At 37.5% G+C, this 17,252-nt stretch overlaps 2 protein-coding genes across 3 annotated transcripts; both read left to right on the top strand.

The window, feature by feature from the left end:
- Positions 1-432: 432 nt before the first annotated feature.
- Positions 433-6,424, top strand: fibpb (fibroblast growth factor (acidic) intracellular binding protein b). Its single transcript, XM_082140816.1, is given in 13 exon segments — positions 433-554; positions 1,175-1,404; positions 1,530-1,579; positions 1,582-1,632; positions 2,209-2,276; positions 2,280-2,311; positions 2,761-2,807; positions 2,810-2,850; positions 2,852-3,003; positions 3,055-3,088; positions 6,037-6,072; positions 6,074-6,127; positions 6,237-6,424. Coding segments are annotated over 12 exon segments (924 nt in total). The 5' UTR covers positions 433-554; positions 1,175-1,222; the 3' UTR covers positions 6,414-6,424.
- Positions 6,425-7,167: 743 nt separating this feature from the next.
- Positions 7,168-16,809, top strand: efemp2b (EGF containing fibulin extracellular matrix protein 2b). Of its 2 annotated transcripts, none has more exons than XM_082140459.1 (11): positions 7,168-7,429; positions 9,159-9,288; positions 9,510-9,558; positions 10,200-10,412; positions 10,535-10,657; positions 11,354-11,470; positions 12,585-12,704; positions 12,792-12,911; positions 13,504-13,630; positions 13,983-14,178; positions 15,694-16,809. In XM_082140459.1, the coding sequence occupies exons 2-11, from the start codon at positions 9,199-9,201 to the stop codon at positions 15,853-15,855; spliced, it is 1,317 nt and encodes a 438-aa protein (XP_081996585.1). In that variant the 5' UTR covers positions 7,168-7,429; positions 9,159-9,198; the 3' UTR covers positions 15,856-16,809. The 2 variants fall into 2 exon arrangements, with proteins under 2 accessions (XP_081996585.1, XP_081996584.1); XM_082140458.1 differs by having other exon boundaries at positions 7,172-7,429; positions 9,011-9,288.
- The last annotated feature ends 443 nt before the right edge of the window (positions 16,810-17,252 follow it).

Consider the following 17,252-nt stretch of genomic DNA (forward strand, 5'->3'; position numbering starts at 1 on the left):
GAGTTATTAACAGAGGGGGTTTTTCCCATTTTTTTTCTTCTTCAAAATAACACTAAATCATATAATTTCTCCAATGGCAACTGAACCTCCAAAAGTTTTACCACAAATAATTACTTTGTAGATGTGCAGATTTAGTCAATTATTAACATTAAAGATAATTGAATTACCCAAAAATGCCTCAATGCATGTTTCCTTAGGCTACATGACTAATGTAGGCAACGGTTGTTGCAAGTTTGCTGAATAAAGTGTAAGTCAGAAACATTACACAAGCGCAAAATGTTATACCAGCTAGGACATTAAAACAGCCAAACATAAAATAACAATATTTCTCAACATTTTGTTCAGCTGTTTTTACAATCATGTGCTTTGTTTATTCCTTAGCAGCAGGTGGCAGTCGCACATAATATCCTATCAGACCGAACGCTCGACGGAGGGCAATGTCTGGTGAATGTAGTTCAGCTGGAGTCAAACCAACAGAACAGGATTCATCATTCACACGACCGTGAAGAGTTTGACAGCATCTTCTCCTTCCAGTTACATGTACCACAGCAGCAGTCAGTGCTCATATGCTATTATTTGTTTGTGTTCCTGCATAAAGCACATAGATAGATCTGCACGTGCGTGTTTGGAATAGTAAATGCGTAATAAGTAAGGTTCTAACAGAGCGATGCACTTTTTGCCGTCTTTTAACATCAGCTAACTGTGTCTTTATTGACTGACCTTTCGGCACAAAAAACCCCCAAAAAAACACGATAAGTTTAAATCATCAGTTTGACGTCAATTTTCTTTGAATAAACAGGTTACAGTGGTCATGTATTATTTTAGATTTGTTTTTTAAATTAATTAATAGAACAAACCGTTTAGCAAATAATAAACTATTGCCATTTTTTTAAATCCACATGGACATTCCATTTTTTGTTACCAGTCAAAATGTTAGTCAACGCAGCTATTACCGCTATATCAAATTGTTTTATTAAATGTGTTTTTAATATATTATTTAAAATATTAAATTTATTTATTCTTGCTTTTTATGAAAATGTCTACAGAGTTAGATGTGTTTGTTGGGAATACCACTGTCCTGGATGAAGACGTGTACCAACTGTGGTTGGATGGACACACAGGTTAATACATTTTTATGAGCTTGTAATACACACTTTTCCGTTTAACATTTCAGGTGATGATATACTCTTCATCTTGGTAAATAGTCAGAGATGCAGTGAAAATGCAGATGGAAGCAGGAGCCTTGTTGGGGTGTGAAGCCAATGCAGACGTTTTACACAGCGACACCATGGACCAGTTCAGGACATTCCAGATGTGTGAGCGGCTCCTACAGTCCCCTTCCAAAGTGGCCAATCAGCTTCTTTTCCAGATCCCTCCTCACCATCAAACCATGGTTATTGAGAGGTCTGTGGTCCTACTAGAGTTTGCATCCATTTTCTATAATATTACCAAAGAAGTTTTAGTTGTTAGTTAGGGCATCATCTGTGTTTTGTTGAGGTTTTTTGTTTCTTGCCACATTTGTCCTGTAGGGACTATGAGTTTGATAGTGTGTTTGCCAGGGAGGTGCTCAGTAAGAAACTCCTAAGGGAACAAAAAAGACTTGGACAACATCAGTTGAGCTGTTGTCGACAGGTGCCGCAAACACTCTGGCTTCTTGTATTTTTGAATGCCTCTCTAGGAAAGGATGAATATTGCATGATTTGCAATGCTATTTTACAGAAACTATTTTGTCAGTGTACTATAATATGTCTCTGTTCATAGAGCTGTGAATGCCGAGGCTTTTTAGGTCTGGTAGAATTCTGGATCTCTGATCCAGTTAGTTTGCTGGCTTCCATGGCTGCAATACACAGTGTTTTCTGGCTAACGGGGGTGTCGAAATACTTCTGGGTAAATTGGCAGTGGGCGAGATCACACAGACCAAAACAAAAACATTCAGACATGGGATGCACTTTTCAAAGTAGAATAACTGGCTGTAGCATTGTTTTTGCATTTGAACTTTGTATGTTTTCTTAAATATCTGCATATATATTATGGTATTTTTATGCTTTAGAACTGTCAGCACCTATAACTAACGTTAACAGAGATTAATAAATACGGTAACAAATATTTTGCTCACTGTAGAAGGTTAATGTTAGTCAATGCATTGTTAAATTATGGGACCTAAATATAAATGATTACTAATTTAACCCCTTTTTTTACCCTTTTCTCATTTTGACAATTTCAAGTGTGTGTTTAAAGTGGTGGAAGAGCTAAAAGGCCCCCTAGTGGAGAACATATAACATCACTTTCTCCTGTCTGATGTTCTGGCAAGGTGAGACTTTCACACATGAGGCCAAATGAAGCATATACAGTATATTCTCTACCATTCCCTTACAAGTGTTAAACTGCAGCTGTTCCACCTATTGAAATTGTGACCATTTCTAACTTTCCAATACCAAGGATGTAAATGTGAGCCAAAAAACATATTTCTTACCTGTTCTTGTTATAAAGATGAAGATGCTTTTGTGATTTAATACAACCAGCTTCACCATTGAAAGCTTTTGGAGTTATATTTGAAAGCAATCGTAAACCTGGCCAAACCTAAGATACACAGTCGCAGGCATATCTTAAAATTGATGTTTCTGTTCTGTTCATCCTCTTACTGTCTTGCTTGGTTTTTCTCCTCCATACATTTTTCTCCTCATATGCTCTTTTCTGTTCTCTACTCGCTTTTCACACTCTCCCCTGTCCTCTCTCTGATTCAGCCATGTCTCTCTGCAGGGACTATGCCACCATTGTATTCTTTGCTAAAAGTCGTTTTGATACAGGGTACTACAGTACTTGTCTTTCCAGGACTTTTCCTTTTGCGCTGTTACAGCTAATCAGCTACTGGACTGTGGGGGCAGTTGGTAAGATGTTTGTCTTTAAGAGACAGTTCTCTGACAGCTCAGACTGTCTGTACTTACTAATATGCAGTGCAAAACTGTTTTGCACTAAACCAAGTAGAACGCATTTCAAAGAGAAGTAGGTACTATGAAAACAAGCATGTATAAAAACAACAAATATGCTCTGCAGAAACACTACAGCAGCAACTACTACCATTTGCAAGGTATTCCACCAATCAGATCATCTTTGGTGAGTGTCTTTTTGTAGCATGCAATGGTGACATGCAGAGTAAAATTTGAGCAAGCAGGGAGGTGACAGTGCAAAAATTGTTCAGCCTATGGCCACTAATTAGGAACTATTTGGAAAATCCATAATGGGAAATGTTATAGTAATGAAGCAAAATTAATTGGAAAGAAAAGGCATTACAGGTTTATGCATTCTCATATATATATATATATATATATATATATACACAATCACCTAAAGGGTTATTAGGAACACCATACTAATACTGTGTTTGACCCCCTTTCGCCTTCAGAACTGCCTTAATTCTACATGGCATTGATTCAACAAGGTGCTGAAAGCATTCTTTAGTAATGTTGGCCCATATTGATAGGATAGCATCTTGCAGTTGATGGAGATTTGTGGGATGCACATCCAGGGCACGAAGCTCCCGTTCCACCACATCCCAAAGATGCTCTATTGGGTTGAGATCTGGTGACTGTGGGGGCCATTTTAGTACAGTGAACTCATTGTCATGTTCAAGAAACCAATTTGAAATGATTCGAGCTTTGTGACATGGTGCATTATCCTGCTGGAAGTAGCCATCAGAGGATGGGTACATGGTGGTCATAAAGGGATGGACATGGTCAGAAACAATGCTCAGGTAGGCCGTGGCATTTAAACGATGCCCAATTGGCACTAAGGGGCCTAAAGTGTGCCAAGAAAACATCCCCCACACCATTACACCACCACCACCAGCCTGCACAGTGGTAACAAGGCATGATGGATCCATGTTCTCATTCTGTTTACGCCAAATTCTGACTCTACCATCTGAATGTCTCAACAGAAATCGAGACTCATCAGACCAGGCAACATTTTTCCAGTCTTCAACTGTCCAATTTTGGTGAGCTCGTGCAAATTGTAGCCTCTTTTTCCTATTTGTAGTGGAGATGATACCCGGTGGGGTCTTCTGCTGTTGTAGCCCATCCGCCTCAAGGTTGTGCGTGTTGTGGCTTCACAAATGCTTTGCTGCATACCTCAGTTGTAACGAGTGGTTATTTCAGTCAAAGTTGCTCTTCTATCAGCTTGAATCAGTCGGCCCATTCTCCTCTGACCTCTAGCATCAACAAGGCATTTTCGCCAACAGGACTGCCGCATACTGGATGTTTTTCCCTTTTCACACCATTCTTTGTAAACCCTAGAAATGGTTGTGCGTCAAAATCCCAGTAACTGAGCAGAGTGTGAAATACTCAGACCGGCCTGTCTGGCACCAACAACCATGCCACGCTCAAAATTGCTTAAATCACCTTTCTTTCCCATTCTGACCTTCAGTTTGGAGTTCAGGAGATTGTCTTGACCAGGACCACACCCCTAAATGCATTGAAGCAACTGCCATGTGATTGGTTGATTAGATAATTGCATTAATGAGAAATTAAACAGGTGTTCCTAATAATCCTTTAGGTGAGTGTATATATGAAACTGAAACACCTAGTTTTAGACCACAATAATTTATTAGTATGGTGTAGGGCCTCCTTTTGTGGCCGCATCATTTCGTCTTGTGAATGACAGATACAATACAAGTCTCTTACAGGGGCCAGAGGGATTTTGAGCCATTCCTCTTCCAGAACCGCAGCCCGGTTACTATGTGATGCTGGTGGAGGAAAATGTTTTCTGATTCGCTCCTCCAAAATACCCCGAAGTGGCTCAATAATAATTATGTAGATCTGGTGACTGCGCAGGCTATGGGAGATGTTCAACTTCACTTTTATGTTCATCAAACCATTCTGTCACAAGTCTTGCTGTGTGTATCAGTGCATTATCATGCTGATTCACAGCCCTTCAGGGTACAATGTTTGAACCATTAGGTCCACATAGTCCTCCCGAATGGTTTGGTAGTTCTTGGCCATCAATTACATTAAGTAGGTAATGCCATGATATTGCAGCACCAAACCATCACTGATCCACCGCCGTGCTTCACTCTGGGCAGCAACAATCCGGGTGTTAAGCCTCTTCTGGACTTCTTTACACCGTTACTCCAACTGATGTGGGAAAGAAAGTGAAGGTGGACTCATCAGAGAACAATACATGTTTCACATTGTCCACAGCACAAGATTTGCACTCTTGGCACATGAAATGAAACACATTTGGCATTGGCACGAGTGACCAAAGGTTTGGCTATAGCAGCCTGACCGTGAATATTGTGGAGCTCCCAACAAACAGCTTTGGTGGAAACAGGAGAATTGAGGTGCGCATTTAATTCTGCAGTGATTTGGACAGTTGTGGTCTGATGGAGACAATCCGATTTAGTAGCCGGACATCCCTTTTAGACCAGTGTTGAGTAAGTGAAAAAGTATTAAATTACTAACTACTAATTACATCTTTAACAGTGTAATTCGATTATTGCACTAATTACTCTCTAAAAAGTATTGGATTGCTTATTACTAATTACTTTCTAAATCCCATATCAACCTCGACCAGTTGAACAATACAAGGATAGACTGCCCTTTAATTCTTTCAAATAAATAAAATAAAAAATTGCATAAATTATTCTTGAACTGACCAAAGTATTTAAAGGGAGAAAGCTACATTAACAACATACAGTTTAACATTAGATGTTAAATTTTGATGTTAAATCCACTATTGTTTTATATAGAATTGTTCTGTAGTCGATACAACTGTTATTTCCTGTAATTAAATTACAGAAAAATTAAGAGTAATCCTTTACTTTACTTTTTCAAAGAAAAAGTAATTAAATTACATTAATTAATTACTTAGTAATGCAGGAATGTAAAATTAGTGAAGATTGGTCCGTGCATATATAGGCGTGAAACCTCCAACACTATACTGGCCAGTGTTTCAGTTTCATTGTCCACCCCCTATATATATATTTGTATGTTTATATTAAATTTGTTTATTTGTTTTATGTTGGATAACGTGGATGAACATTAGAATTTGTCAAGAGCTCTAGTTAGCATTGCTTCAAAACTCACTCACACACACCAAAGATGTCCGGGATCTGTTCATCGACCTTGTGGAGAAGGTAATGCACTGACACTGTAGATAAACTGCACAGCACGCCATGAGGTGATATTTGTCCCCGAATAGTCCCAGGTTGAATGTGACAGAATGATTTTCGCTTCTCCCCGCAGTTCATTGAACCGTGCCGGTCAGATAAATGGACAATCGGAGACCTCAGACTTTTCCTCAAGCACTACAGCAGCTCTGTGCACACGCTTCAGGCTTTCAGGTTAGTATACATGCATTTATGTGTGTTTGTGATCACTTTATCATATAAAAAACATTTGTTAAAAATCCAGTTGGCGTGATCAAATCTCTCTTTGCTAAATTTTACCACCTCAGATCCCTCTGTATATTAAAGTATTCTTGTACAATAGATTTAACTTGAGTAAAAAAAAATCTGCCTTAATTGCTGGTTTTAAAAGTGGTCATTAGGATAGTCCTGTTACTTATTATTTGGGTAATAGTAGCTACCTGTTTGTGTGCCCAGCGGGTGTGGGTCATCAGCAGGGGGGCTGGTCAGCTCTGGAGTGTATGGATGAGGAGACACTTTTACTACCTTATAAAAGGCCAGAGCTGGGACAGCTGTCACCCCCTACAAATGGTCATGGAAATTTCCTCTGGATATCTGCAGAAAAGTCCTCATGGGAACTTTCCCCGGCACTCCTGCTGTTTCTGAAAGTAGGCTACCTCTGTTGTTTCCATCAAAGCCATTGTCTTAATGGTTCTTAATTCTTTGTGTAATGAAGACGCACGATGTTCCTGGCACCGGGTTGTGTGTTACAGTCGAATCAGGAGGTCTTGCCTCCTTTTTTGCCCTGTTAATTTGTGTCTGCATTCCTTTTTGACATCCCCCAGTAAATATCCAGCAGTGCCAGACACAAGCGAGCTTGATCAGGATGAAAGTTAACCAGGTAAAGTGTATTAAAAATGGGAAGTAATAAAGACCTATGAATTGCACAGGATTTGCCTAATAAAACCCAGATGGATTGTTTTGCAAGCGGACAAAACATAATAGATTTGGGATTTGGTCTGGAAACCAGGAATTTGAATCCTTGGGGGCTGGAGGAAAAAAAAGGCAGGAGGGTGAAGGGTGGCAGAGATGCAGGGGCCTTACTGGAGTGGGTGGAGGGGAAGAAGTGGGCCGTCCTAAGCTCCTTTCAATAGCATTGCATCTTTCCTCACATTCAAAATACACAGCTATCACGGCCTGGGTCCTGTCTGTGGTCAACAACAGGCCGCTATATGCTGAGGGAGAGAGAAATCCATAGACATAGAGAGAGACAGACGAACAACACGACTTCTGCCGGACAGATCAAGTGAAGTGAGTTTCAAACCATCTGTATTTGTCATTTCAAACAATCTGTAAACCATTTATCATTCCAGGACTTTACTCAATGTTTCCTTGCAACTTCTACTACGAAATGAGTGACAGGAAATGAGTCAATGCTTTGCCAGATGTGACAGAAATCTTTAGTTTGAATTGTAACAGTTATAGTTGAGGATTGCAGACAAGGCTGTTGGCTTATTTTTGGACGGATCTGAGTGCATGGAATTGCCGTCATATCCTGCAGAGTTCAGACACTGGCCATGTTACTGCCTCTTATAGGCAGGCCAACTCCACTGTTCCAGAACAAACAGTAAAGTAAGTCCCTAGAAATCTAAGAAAAGTCAAGTCAGTTTATTCATAGAGCACAAATAAAAACTAGTAATGTACCAGATGGTATAATGTTTTTAATGGTTAAGATAATTAAGCAACCAAAGGTTAAAAAAACTCAAAGCTACAGAGAAAGATCATCTTTAATCCTGAAACATGAGTGTATCGAAGATGTAGTTTGTCAGATGATTTGAGAGTCCTAAAGGGATAATGAAGGGTGAAGAGATAAGATGGAGCGGCTATAAAAACAAATAATAAAGCCTTATAATAAATTCTTTATTGTAGTGTAACAAGTTTAGAGAGGCCAGAACAGTTGAGATGCTGTCCATTTTGGACAATAAAGTCCTGTGTTAAGAGTGTTACAAAAGTAGTAACATGCAATTGTTTCCTCAAAAAGCTATATATACCTGTTTTAAACCATTTATTAGTTTTGCTGACATAGATCAATCTGTTTAGGTTGATTCTGTGATTAAATATTATATTTGACTTAATGTTACCATTATTGTTGTGTACAGTAGTCAGGATGATATGAAGGCATAAATAACTGTCTTAAGATCGCTGAATGTGAGGAATGGAAAGTCCGTCTGATTATATGCACCGACTTTTCTTGTTTCCAAGAAAAGCCTATTATCAACATCAAAATCATAAACTTGCATTTATAACTTACAGTATAACATATGCCATGGAGTAATATTTGTTCAAGACTTATATTTATGTAAACCTAATCTTTTAAAACCTAAAAAATGTCCATGCTGGTTCAGGTAAGTTACTGCTGGTCTAGCTGCTGGACAATGCTATTGTAAACACTTGCAATAAGGTTCATTTAATTAGGTATCATGAAACAACAAAGAACAGTACTCTTACTGCATTTATCAATCTAGATTAATGCTAATTTCTACGTTTACTAATACATTTTAATATTTCACATTGTATAAATTAACAATAAATAATGCATTATGAAAGCATGAATATGAATAAAAGTATTGTATGATCATATATTTATAAATGAACATTAACCTAGATCAGAGTTATTTTAGCATAATTTTTATACTATTATAATTTGTATATTTTTTTTATTTTTTTTATTTTAAAGTGTCATTTTTAATGTCTATACAGAGTAGTGTTTATATTGTACTGTAAGTGTAAATCATAACACTTACAGTACAATCATAACACTTACAGTACCCCCCCCCCCCCCCCCCCATATAACACGTTTATTAGCAATTACCTTTGTTCTTTTTTTACAAGGGTTCACCCCCACCTGTCTGTCTGCCCCCTCCTTATATTACCAGAGGAGACGAACAGACCTCCTTGCGCATCTGTTCTCTCTCTTATCGGGCCTCTTTGGAGTGAGACTGTGCCTTTACGACATCTATACATTTGTTCATCCATCCAGCTGTGAGTGTGGCAGTGTGAGTGTCCAGTACCCTGTAACTATGAAGGCCACATATGTGCTACTTTGTGTGGGTCTGCTTGTTCTTCCTGCTACAATCTGTCAGTCTCCCGCTGAACGTGACTCTTACACAGTAAGTAATTTGACAATTTCTCCATGTTCCTTCTACCGTCCTCTTCATGCTTGAACATGTACATTTCTATCTGCCTTCCTACATAACTCCCCATATGTAGTGTGGTATTGTATGCTGTCAGACATCAGTTTGCATTAGAAGTCATGTTCCTGTCAATGAAAGTGTTTGAGTGAGACTAATGATTAAAGATAACACATAATAAAGTGGGTTTTCTCTGCCAGGAGTGTACAGATGGCTATGAGTGGGACGTGCAGACTCAACTCTGTCGAGGTGGGTGGAAGGTCATGTGCCAGAGAAAGAGAGAGAGATGACGAGAAAGTGATGCATTTTCTCTTCTAATTATCTTGTTGGTTAAATGTCACATGCACAATCCGTCTGTCCTGCCCCTGCGTCTAGCTGCATCTTTGAATGTTAAAATACACTATGCCCCGATCAGACATAACGCGATAAAGCGTGGGCGATCAAAACAAGCTGTACTCAGATGTAGGCCCCGCCCACTTCAAAATCACATTGGTCCAAAATCCTGCTTCATATAAATGCACAGCTAAATTATGTAAAGCTTTTTTATGTGAAAATACCCTTCCTACCTTAAAATGCAAGATACAACATATCCTAACAGGGTTGCCTCAAAAAAAGAAACAAGTAATAGTCATTTCATCTGAGATTTTGTCCTGACCTGCCATAATTATGACATCAATAACATTTGGTAGGCTATTTCTGAATTTATTTGAATTTGCTATTTCAGTTGCTAAAGAGTTAAAGATTTGAGAAAATTTCTAACCGCTGTATATACGTATTATATTTGTTTTACATGTCTAGCATTTAAAAAAAATACATTTCAAAAATGATTTGACATTCAAATGACTTCTCACCTGGTGAGTACCCTAAATTCTTTTCTCTATTTTACTTAGACATAAACGAGTGTGATACTATTCAGGAGGCATGTCAAGGAGAGATGAAATGCTTCAATCACTATGGTGGTTACCTGTGCCTTCCTCGCTCTGCCCATGTGGTCACCGCACCTGAGTCCTCCAGCCAATCAGAGCCCAGTGTGCCTGTGGAGACTAACGAGGCCTTTAACCCCTGTCCCGTAGGCTACAGGGCCCAAGGAGAAACCTGTGTGGGTGAGTTATTTAAAGGCAGATGTGGGAAATCCTATTCATATGGTTTTAGATTGAATATGTGCATCAGTGTGGCGTACAGAAGCTCTTCATCATTTAGAGGATTATGTGTGTGTATTGGACAGACATTGATGAGTGTGAATTGGACATGCATGACTGCCAGCCCAGCCAGCAGTGCATCAACACCGTGGGCACCTACACCTGTCAGTGCCCTGACGGCTACAGCAAGATTGGCATAGAGTGTGTTGGTGAGAGAAGAAATGATCTGTCTTAACGTCTGTCTTTAAAATATGGATGTGTCTTTAAAGGGATAGTTCACTTTGAAATAAATTTTTGGTATGTTTTAGCTTGGTGCATAGATATATACACTAGATGTCACCTTAAAGACATTCGTTCCAATGAACTGCCGTAGACAAGGCGACATCTAGTGTGTATATATCTATGCACCAGTCTGCGTACACGTCAGATCAGATCACTTGGACATGGCTGTGTATAAGTGGTAAAAACGATATAAATACTGTTCGTTTTCTCACACAAACCGCTCGTTTCGTGTCTTAGGCCATCAATGTGTACTTACGATGGGGAATTGTTTAATTTGGACGACGGGGAATTGTTTTAATTTGGACTCTGTGCATGCTCTTTGAGACAGTGACCATAGACCTGCATTATATGACTGACAGACAAGAACGGTTTGACCTAAAAATATCAAAATTGAAACTACTGCGGAAAAAAAGACACCTACATCTTGGATGCCCTTGAGGTAAGCTAAAACATACTAAAAATTTATTTCAAAGTGAACTATCCCTTTAATGGCCATTTTCACTGAGAGAAACAATTCAAGATTTATAGTAATCTGCAGTCAAGAATCATCCTGGCCGATTTAATTTGTATAGGATTAGGCTTCTATTCTACAGTCTACAGTGTCTTCTTCTCTCTTCTGTTAGATATTGATGAGTGCAGGTACAGGTACTGTCAGCATCGCTGCGTGAATGTGCCAGGATCTTTCTCTTGTGAATGTGAGCCTGGATTCCAGCTGGCAGGAAACAACCGATCCTGTGTTGGTAAGTCCTTAAACCAGATACTGTGCATATTCCAAAAAACAACATTTTCTTACGCACTCACATCATTAGTTTGACAGGTTCATCAAAATGCCTTTTTAAACAGAATAGTTTAATAAAAAATAAGAATTCTGTCACTGTTTCGAACTTTCTTTCCTCCATGGAACAAGATTTTTTTCCAAATGAATGGCCATGGGGGCTCCAAAAATGACAGAAAAGCACCATCAAATGAGCATAAAGTGATTTATACGATTTGCGCATATGCACTTGCACTATAATAGCTCTGTTTGAGGTGAATGCCATGTTTGATGTCTGTGAAGATCTGTTATTTGAGAATAAATCATTAATGTCCATATATTTAACGTTAATGAACATGAATGAGACATAAAACATATTACTGATTGTCACTTTCATTATGCTTTTTTGCCCTTTTTGGAGATCAACACACTGAATTTTTTTTTTTTAAATGATCATGGCAACATATGTTTGTTTTTTCCATTACTTTAACTCAAATGAAAATAATTTAACCAATTTCAACTTAATTTAAGATTCAAATAAAGTTAAGTCATTTTTAATGTTATTTAAATGAGCCAAAAAAAGAGCTGAAAGACTTTGAGTTGAAATACTGTCTTTGACTATACAGTAGTTAAAAAATGTAAAGCAGAAACTTATTTCTTAGTTCTTTTTTTTCTTTTTTTTTACGGTACAGCACCTATTCTATTCACTTTTGTTGTATTGAAAATGGCAGAATGAACATACTTCAGAATTACTTCGTTTGTCTTCCATGGAAGAAAGTTAAACAGGTTTGGAATGACATGATGGTCCCAGCAAACACCAGAGACTTGGACCAAACATTTCAAGAACGTTGCGTTAATGTTGTAACAGCCTAAAGAGAACCTACACAGAATGTTTTCTACTAGTTATTTTTATATTTTTATTTTTATAACCCTAAACTAACCTTCCCAGAACATTGCAGATGCTAATACAAAAATCCTAATACACATTTATTTAAGATAATATATATTTTTTTTTAATGTGCAAACTTTCACTTTAATGCTTTCTATTCAGAAATGTTATTTAGCACAGAACTTCTAACATCTCTGTTCTTTGTTGTCAGATGTAAATGAGTGTGAGATGGGAACACCTTGTCAGCAAAGGTGTTACAACAGTTATGGCACATTCCTGTGTCGCTGTGATCAGGGCTATGACCTGGGACCTGATGGATACTCGTGCAATGGTTATTAGTGCACAAGACATTAGCTTAATAGTTTTTGACAAATTGATGATGGACTGAATGTGACTGGCTTTATTTCTCTTCTCCCAGATGTTGATGAGTGCAGCTATTCCAGTTTCCTTTGCCAGTTTCAGTGTATGAATGAACCTGGAAGATTTTCCTGCGTTTGTCCAGACGGTTACGAGCTACTTGGAACACGACTCTGCCAAGGTAAAAGTCCCCATATTTAAAGACGCCATATTATGCTTTTACAAAGTCTTGATTTTTGGGGTGGTTTACTAGAATAGGGTTTCATGCGTGAATGTAAAAAAAAAAAAGATCACATTATTTTTCACATATTTGATGTTGTTGCAGCACCTCTCTTCCCAGTCTGCCTATAACGCTCTGTTTAGTTCCTACTGTGAAGCCCCTCCTTCCATAAAGTGCACTGAGCTCTGATTGGTCTGCTGGACCAGTATGTTGTGATTTGAGCATATTTTGGAAATGTCACGTGACTCACGTCCCTTACCATAACTGCAAGTTTCACAGACTATTAATTAACTCAACCAGGCCTCACCCCTGATATGCTTACTGATATAGAGAATAACTCCCTTTGGAATGACTTTGTAACTTTGCAGACCTTTTTCATGCTTAAACAGCAACATTACGCACTAAAGAAAGTTAAAAATGTAAAAAAAAACATAATAGGTCCTCTTTAAAAAAAAAAATCCTTTTTAACACTTACGTTCCTCCTTATACCCTACAGCATTTATAGCACTAAATGACTCTTACATTCAGCTTGTCATAATAATTCTGTGTGTAGATGTGAATGAGTGTGAGACAGGCACTCATCTGTGTGGGGAGAGACAGGTCTGTGTGAACATCCATGGCGGGCATCAGTGTTTGGATTCCAACCACTGCCAGGACCCCTACGTCCAGGTCTCAGAGAAGTGAGCCATTTTTAAAGACAACATTTAATTGAATCAGTCATGGTTTGGAACTTTTCAGTATTTAATGGGGTGTAACAATACATCGATATGATCATATCAATGTATAAAATGTAACTTTGTGTAAAATAGTCACATAATATAATAATATCGACATAACGATCAATATACCACTGAATCAAATTGTTATCATATCGCTGAATTCTTTAGGTATCGGCAAATATCGTATCATTGGCTATAAGAATCAATATCATATCGTATGGTATCGTAATGAACCATCCGATTTACACCACTAGTATTTAACACCCTTTTCCATTTTTTCCTTTCCATTTTTTGTCACTTTCTTTCTATCCAGTCGTTGTATATGTCCAGTGGTGAAGTCGGAGTGTCGTGACATGCCTTTCTCCATTGTGCATCGATATATGAGCATCACCTCTGACCGCTCAGTTCCCTCAGACATCTTCCAGATCCAGGCCACCAGCGTCTATCCTGGAGCCAACAACTCCTTCCGCATTCGTTCTGGAGACGAAAATGGAGAATTCTACATACGGGTTAGTCAGAGACGTAATGTCTTTTATACATCAGTTTCAAAACTTAAAGGGATGGTTCGGAGTAAAATCAACCTAGGACCAAATGGTCCTTTGCACCATGACCTCGAGCCAAACACCCCCCCAGAAGCCTTTTTTCCCTTGGTCGAACATTATTAAAGTTAGAGCTTATTTGGAGATATCAGCCGTATGGCTTAGTGCAGGCGCTAATGGATCCTAGGTTGTATCTCGTAAATTACCCAACTAATAATGCCCGGAATGGTACCAAACTTCTACAGTAGTACAAATAGGTTCTGTACTCATAAAACGAGGCATTGGAAAGTTTGTAAGTACATCAGGAGTTTATTTAAATAACACTTGCCTGATGGCTTATGCTACCGCTAACCCGGACGTCGAAGTCACTTCCGTGATTTGGGAAAAGCATGTGAAAGTCCTGGCAGAAAGCGATGCATAAGGATGCAGTGTAACGACGCCCAGTTCCAGGAATGCACTAATATTTTGTAGGTAGTACCAGTTTGGAACAGTTATTAGTTAACACTAAGTTGTCAACACTTCGGAAAAATATAATAAAAAATGTTGGATATACTGGCTTTCTGCCGCGACTTTTACATGCTTTTTTACAGTGTCCTTGTTACATAATTTACATGTACTTACCATAGTAAACAGTAAATTATGCATAATTGCATGCAACTAACCCTCAACTAAATCCTAATTCTACCCTAACCCTATAGTAAGTACATGTAGTTGCTTAATATTACTCACAGTACTTAAATATATAATTACACTGTAACAATGACACCTTAAAATAAAGTGTAACCAAAATTATATTACAATACTGTTCAAAAGTTTGGGGTCAGTAAAATTTCTGAATATTTTTGAAAGAAGTCTCTTATGCTCACCAAGGCTGCGCTTATTTTATGTAAAATCAGTAATATTTTTAAATATTATTACAAATTTAAATAACTGATTTGTATTTTAATATATTTTAAGATTTTATTTATTCCTGTGATGGTAAAGCTGAATTTTCAGCATCATTACTCCAGTCTTCAGTGTCACATGATTCTTCAGAAATCATTCTAAAATACTGATTTGCTGTTTAACAAACATTACTTTTTATTATCAATATTTAAAACAGTTGTGCTGCTTAATTATTGAACTGTGAAGACAATTTTGTGGATTATCAATATTATTATAATTTTTGGGTTGTTTTTTGATGGACAGAAAGCTCAGTAGAACAGCATTTATTTAATGCATTCTTGCTGAATAAATATTACTTAAAAAAAATCATACTGGCCCCAATCTTTTAAACTATAGTGTATTTTATTATATTATATTATAATTATATTATAAAGATTGGGGCCAGTATGATTTTTATTTTATTATAATAACACTTTATAATAAGATTTTTATTACATTAATAATACATGATCATTGTCACATATTAGTTTATATTGATTAGTGACCTAATAGTGCAGAATCTTAAATATTTTGTTTAATTGTTTCATCTCTTGTCCCCAGCAAATCAACAACATCGGTGCCATGTTGGTTTTGGCCCGAGCAGTGACTGGACCAAAGGAGTACGTCCTGGATTTGGAGATGGTGTCTGTCAATCCTCTCATGAACTATCAGACCAGCTCTGTTCTTCGTCTCTCCGTTTATGTTGGACCTTATGCTTTCTGAGGAGAGAGAAATGGACATAGACAAAATAATGAATGACAGAAGAATTTTAATTCTGCTTTCACGTGTTAAGAATTGGGAACACAATTCCAGAATTCACCAGCTAATAATGTGAAATCGTCTTTTTTTGTTGCTGACTTTGGCCTGTAACTGCGGGCCTATTCCGGGAAGTGTTAAAGCATCTGAACATTCATTCCTCTCACTTTGTCACCGTGGACTCATTCTCACACATACATGCAGCATACAAGTACAAACACACACACACACACACCATAAACACAAACACATATCAGCTCCAAATATTTCAGAAAGATTGATCAACATCTTATTACTACCAGTTTTTGCTAATAAAATCCCTCAATACATATTTACAGTATATTTATATCTAACCTACATACAACACATATTTCAAAGTACCTTTGTAATTACATGTATCTTAGTGTAATACTGTATTATCTCAGAAAACACTAACAAACTAAAGACAAATACAGGTCTCTATGGGCCTTGAATGAAACAAATTTCTTTGTAAATAATTTGTGAAACCATTCTTAAGTATATTGCTGCATTTTGTCTAATGCGTATTGAATTCACTTCTGCTCCTTAAAGATACAAAAATCCGTTTTTTTATTTTGTTTTGTTTTATTATTTGTTTTGCATACATTTTTAAACTAAAAAGTAAATAAATGTTAAAAAATAAATGTTTCTTGTCTGTAGGCTGATATTAACCCAATTTTTGTTCATGCTAATAATTTCGGTTTAATTTCTCCTGATTGGAAGTGTTGAAAGTAAGTAAATGAAATGTATTACTCAGGTGTCTCCACATGGTGACAGTGTAACACTGGTGAACACATAATGAGTTTTACCTTTTTGCTATTAGTTGAAAGAACCATTATTACAGACACATTTAAGGGGCAAAGTTCACAAATGTGTTGCCCAAAATAAATGTCACATGTTATAGGTCTACTGTACATCGTTACTACTGTGCATAATATGTTCATTCTGAAAATATGTATTTACTACAAGATTTTGAAGGTTTTTCTGTGTAGTTTCGTAACAAATTTACTGTAGGCCTACATCATTGACAAAAAGACAGAACAGCTGAAGAAGTTGATGGATAAAAAAAGTAACAATGACTTATGAAAACTGATGCCAAATGCTAATCGGAGTGTAAAAGGCTTGTGTTTTTGCAGGCCATTCATTAACATAATTTCATCAATGGACTGGTCATCTCGCACAATGAGTAGGAAGTTCTATTTGAGTCAGCGTCTGATTTATTACTGCTATATGTGTGTGTGAAAGCATCTGTGTTAATTATAGCGGCATGGAGTGTATTGTCAAGTGACAAGTGTGAATTTAGCCAAGTGTAGCTCCAGCAGGGAAATGATGAGCTCATTGATGGT

Source organism: Leuciscus leuciscus, assembly GCF_965113295.1.
Source record: "Leuciscus leuciscus genome assembly, chromosome: 16".
In the NCBI taxonomy this organism is placed as follows: Eukaryota; Metazoa; Chordata; class Actinopteri; order Cypriniformes; family Leuciscidae; genus Leuciscus; species Leuciscus leuciscus.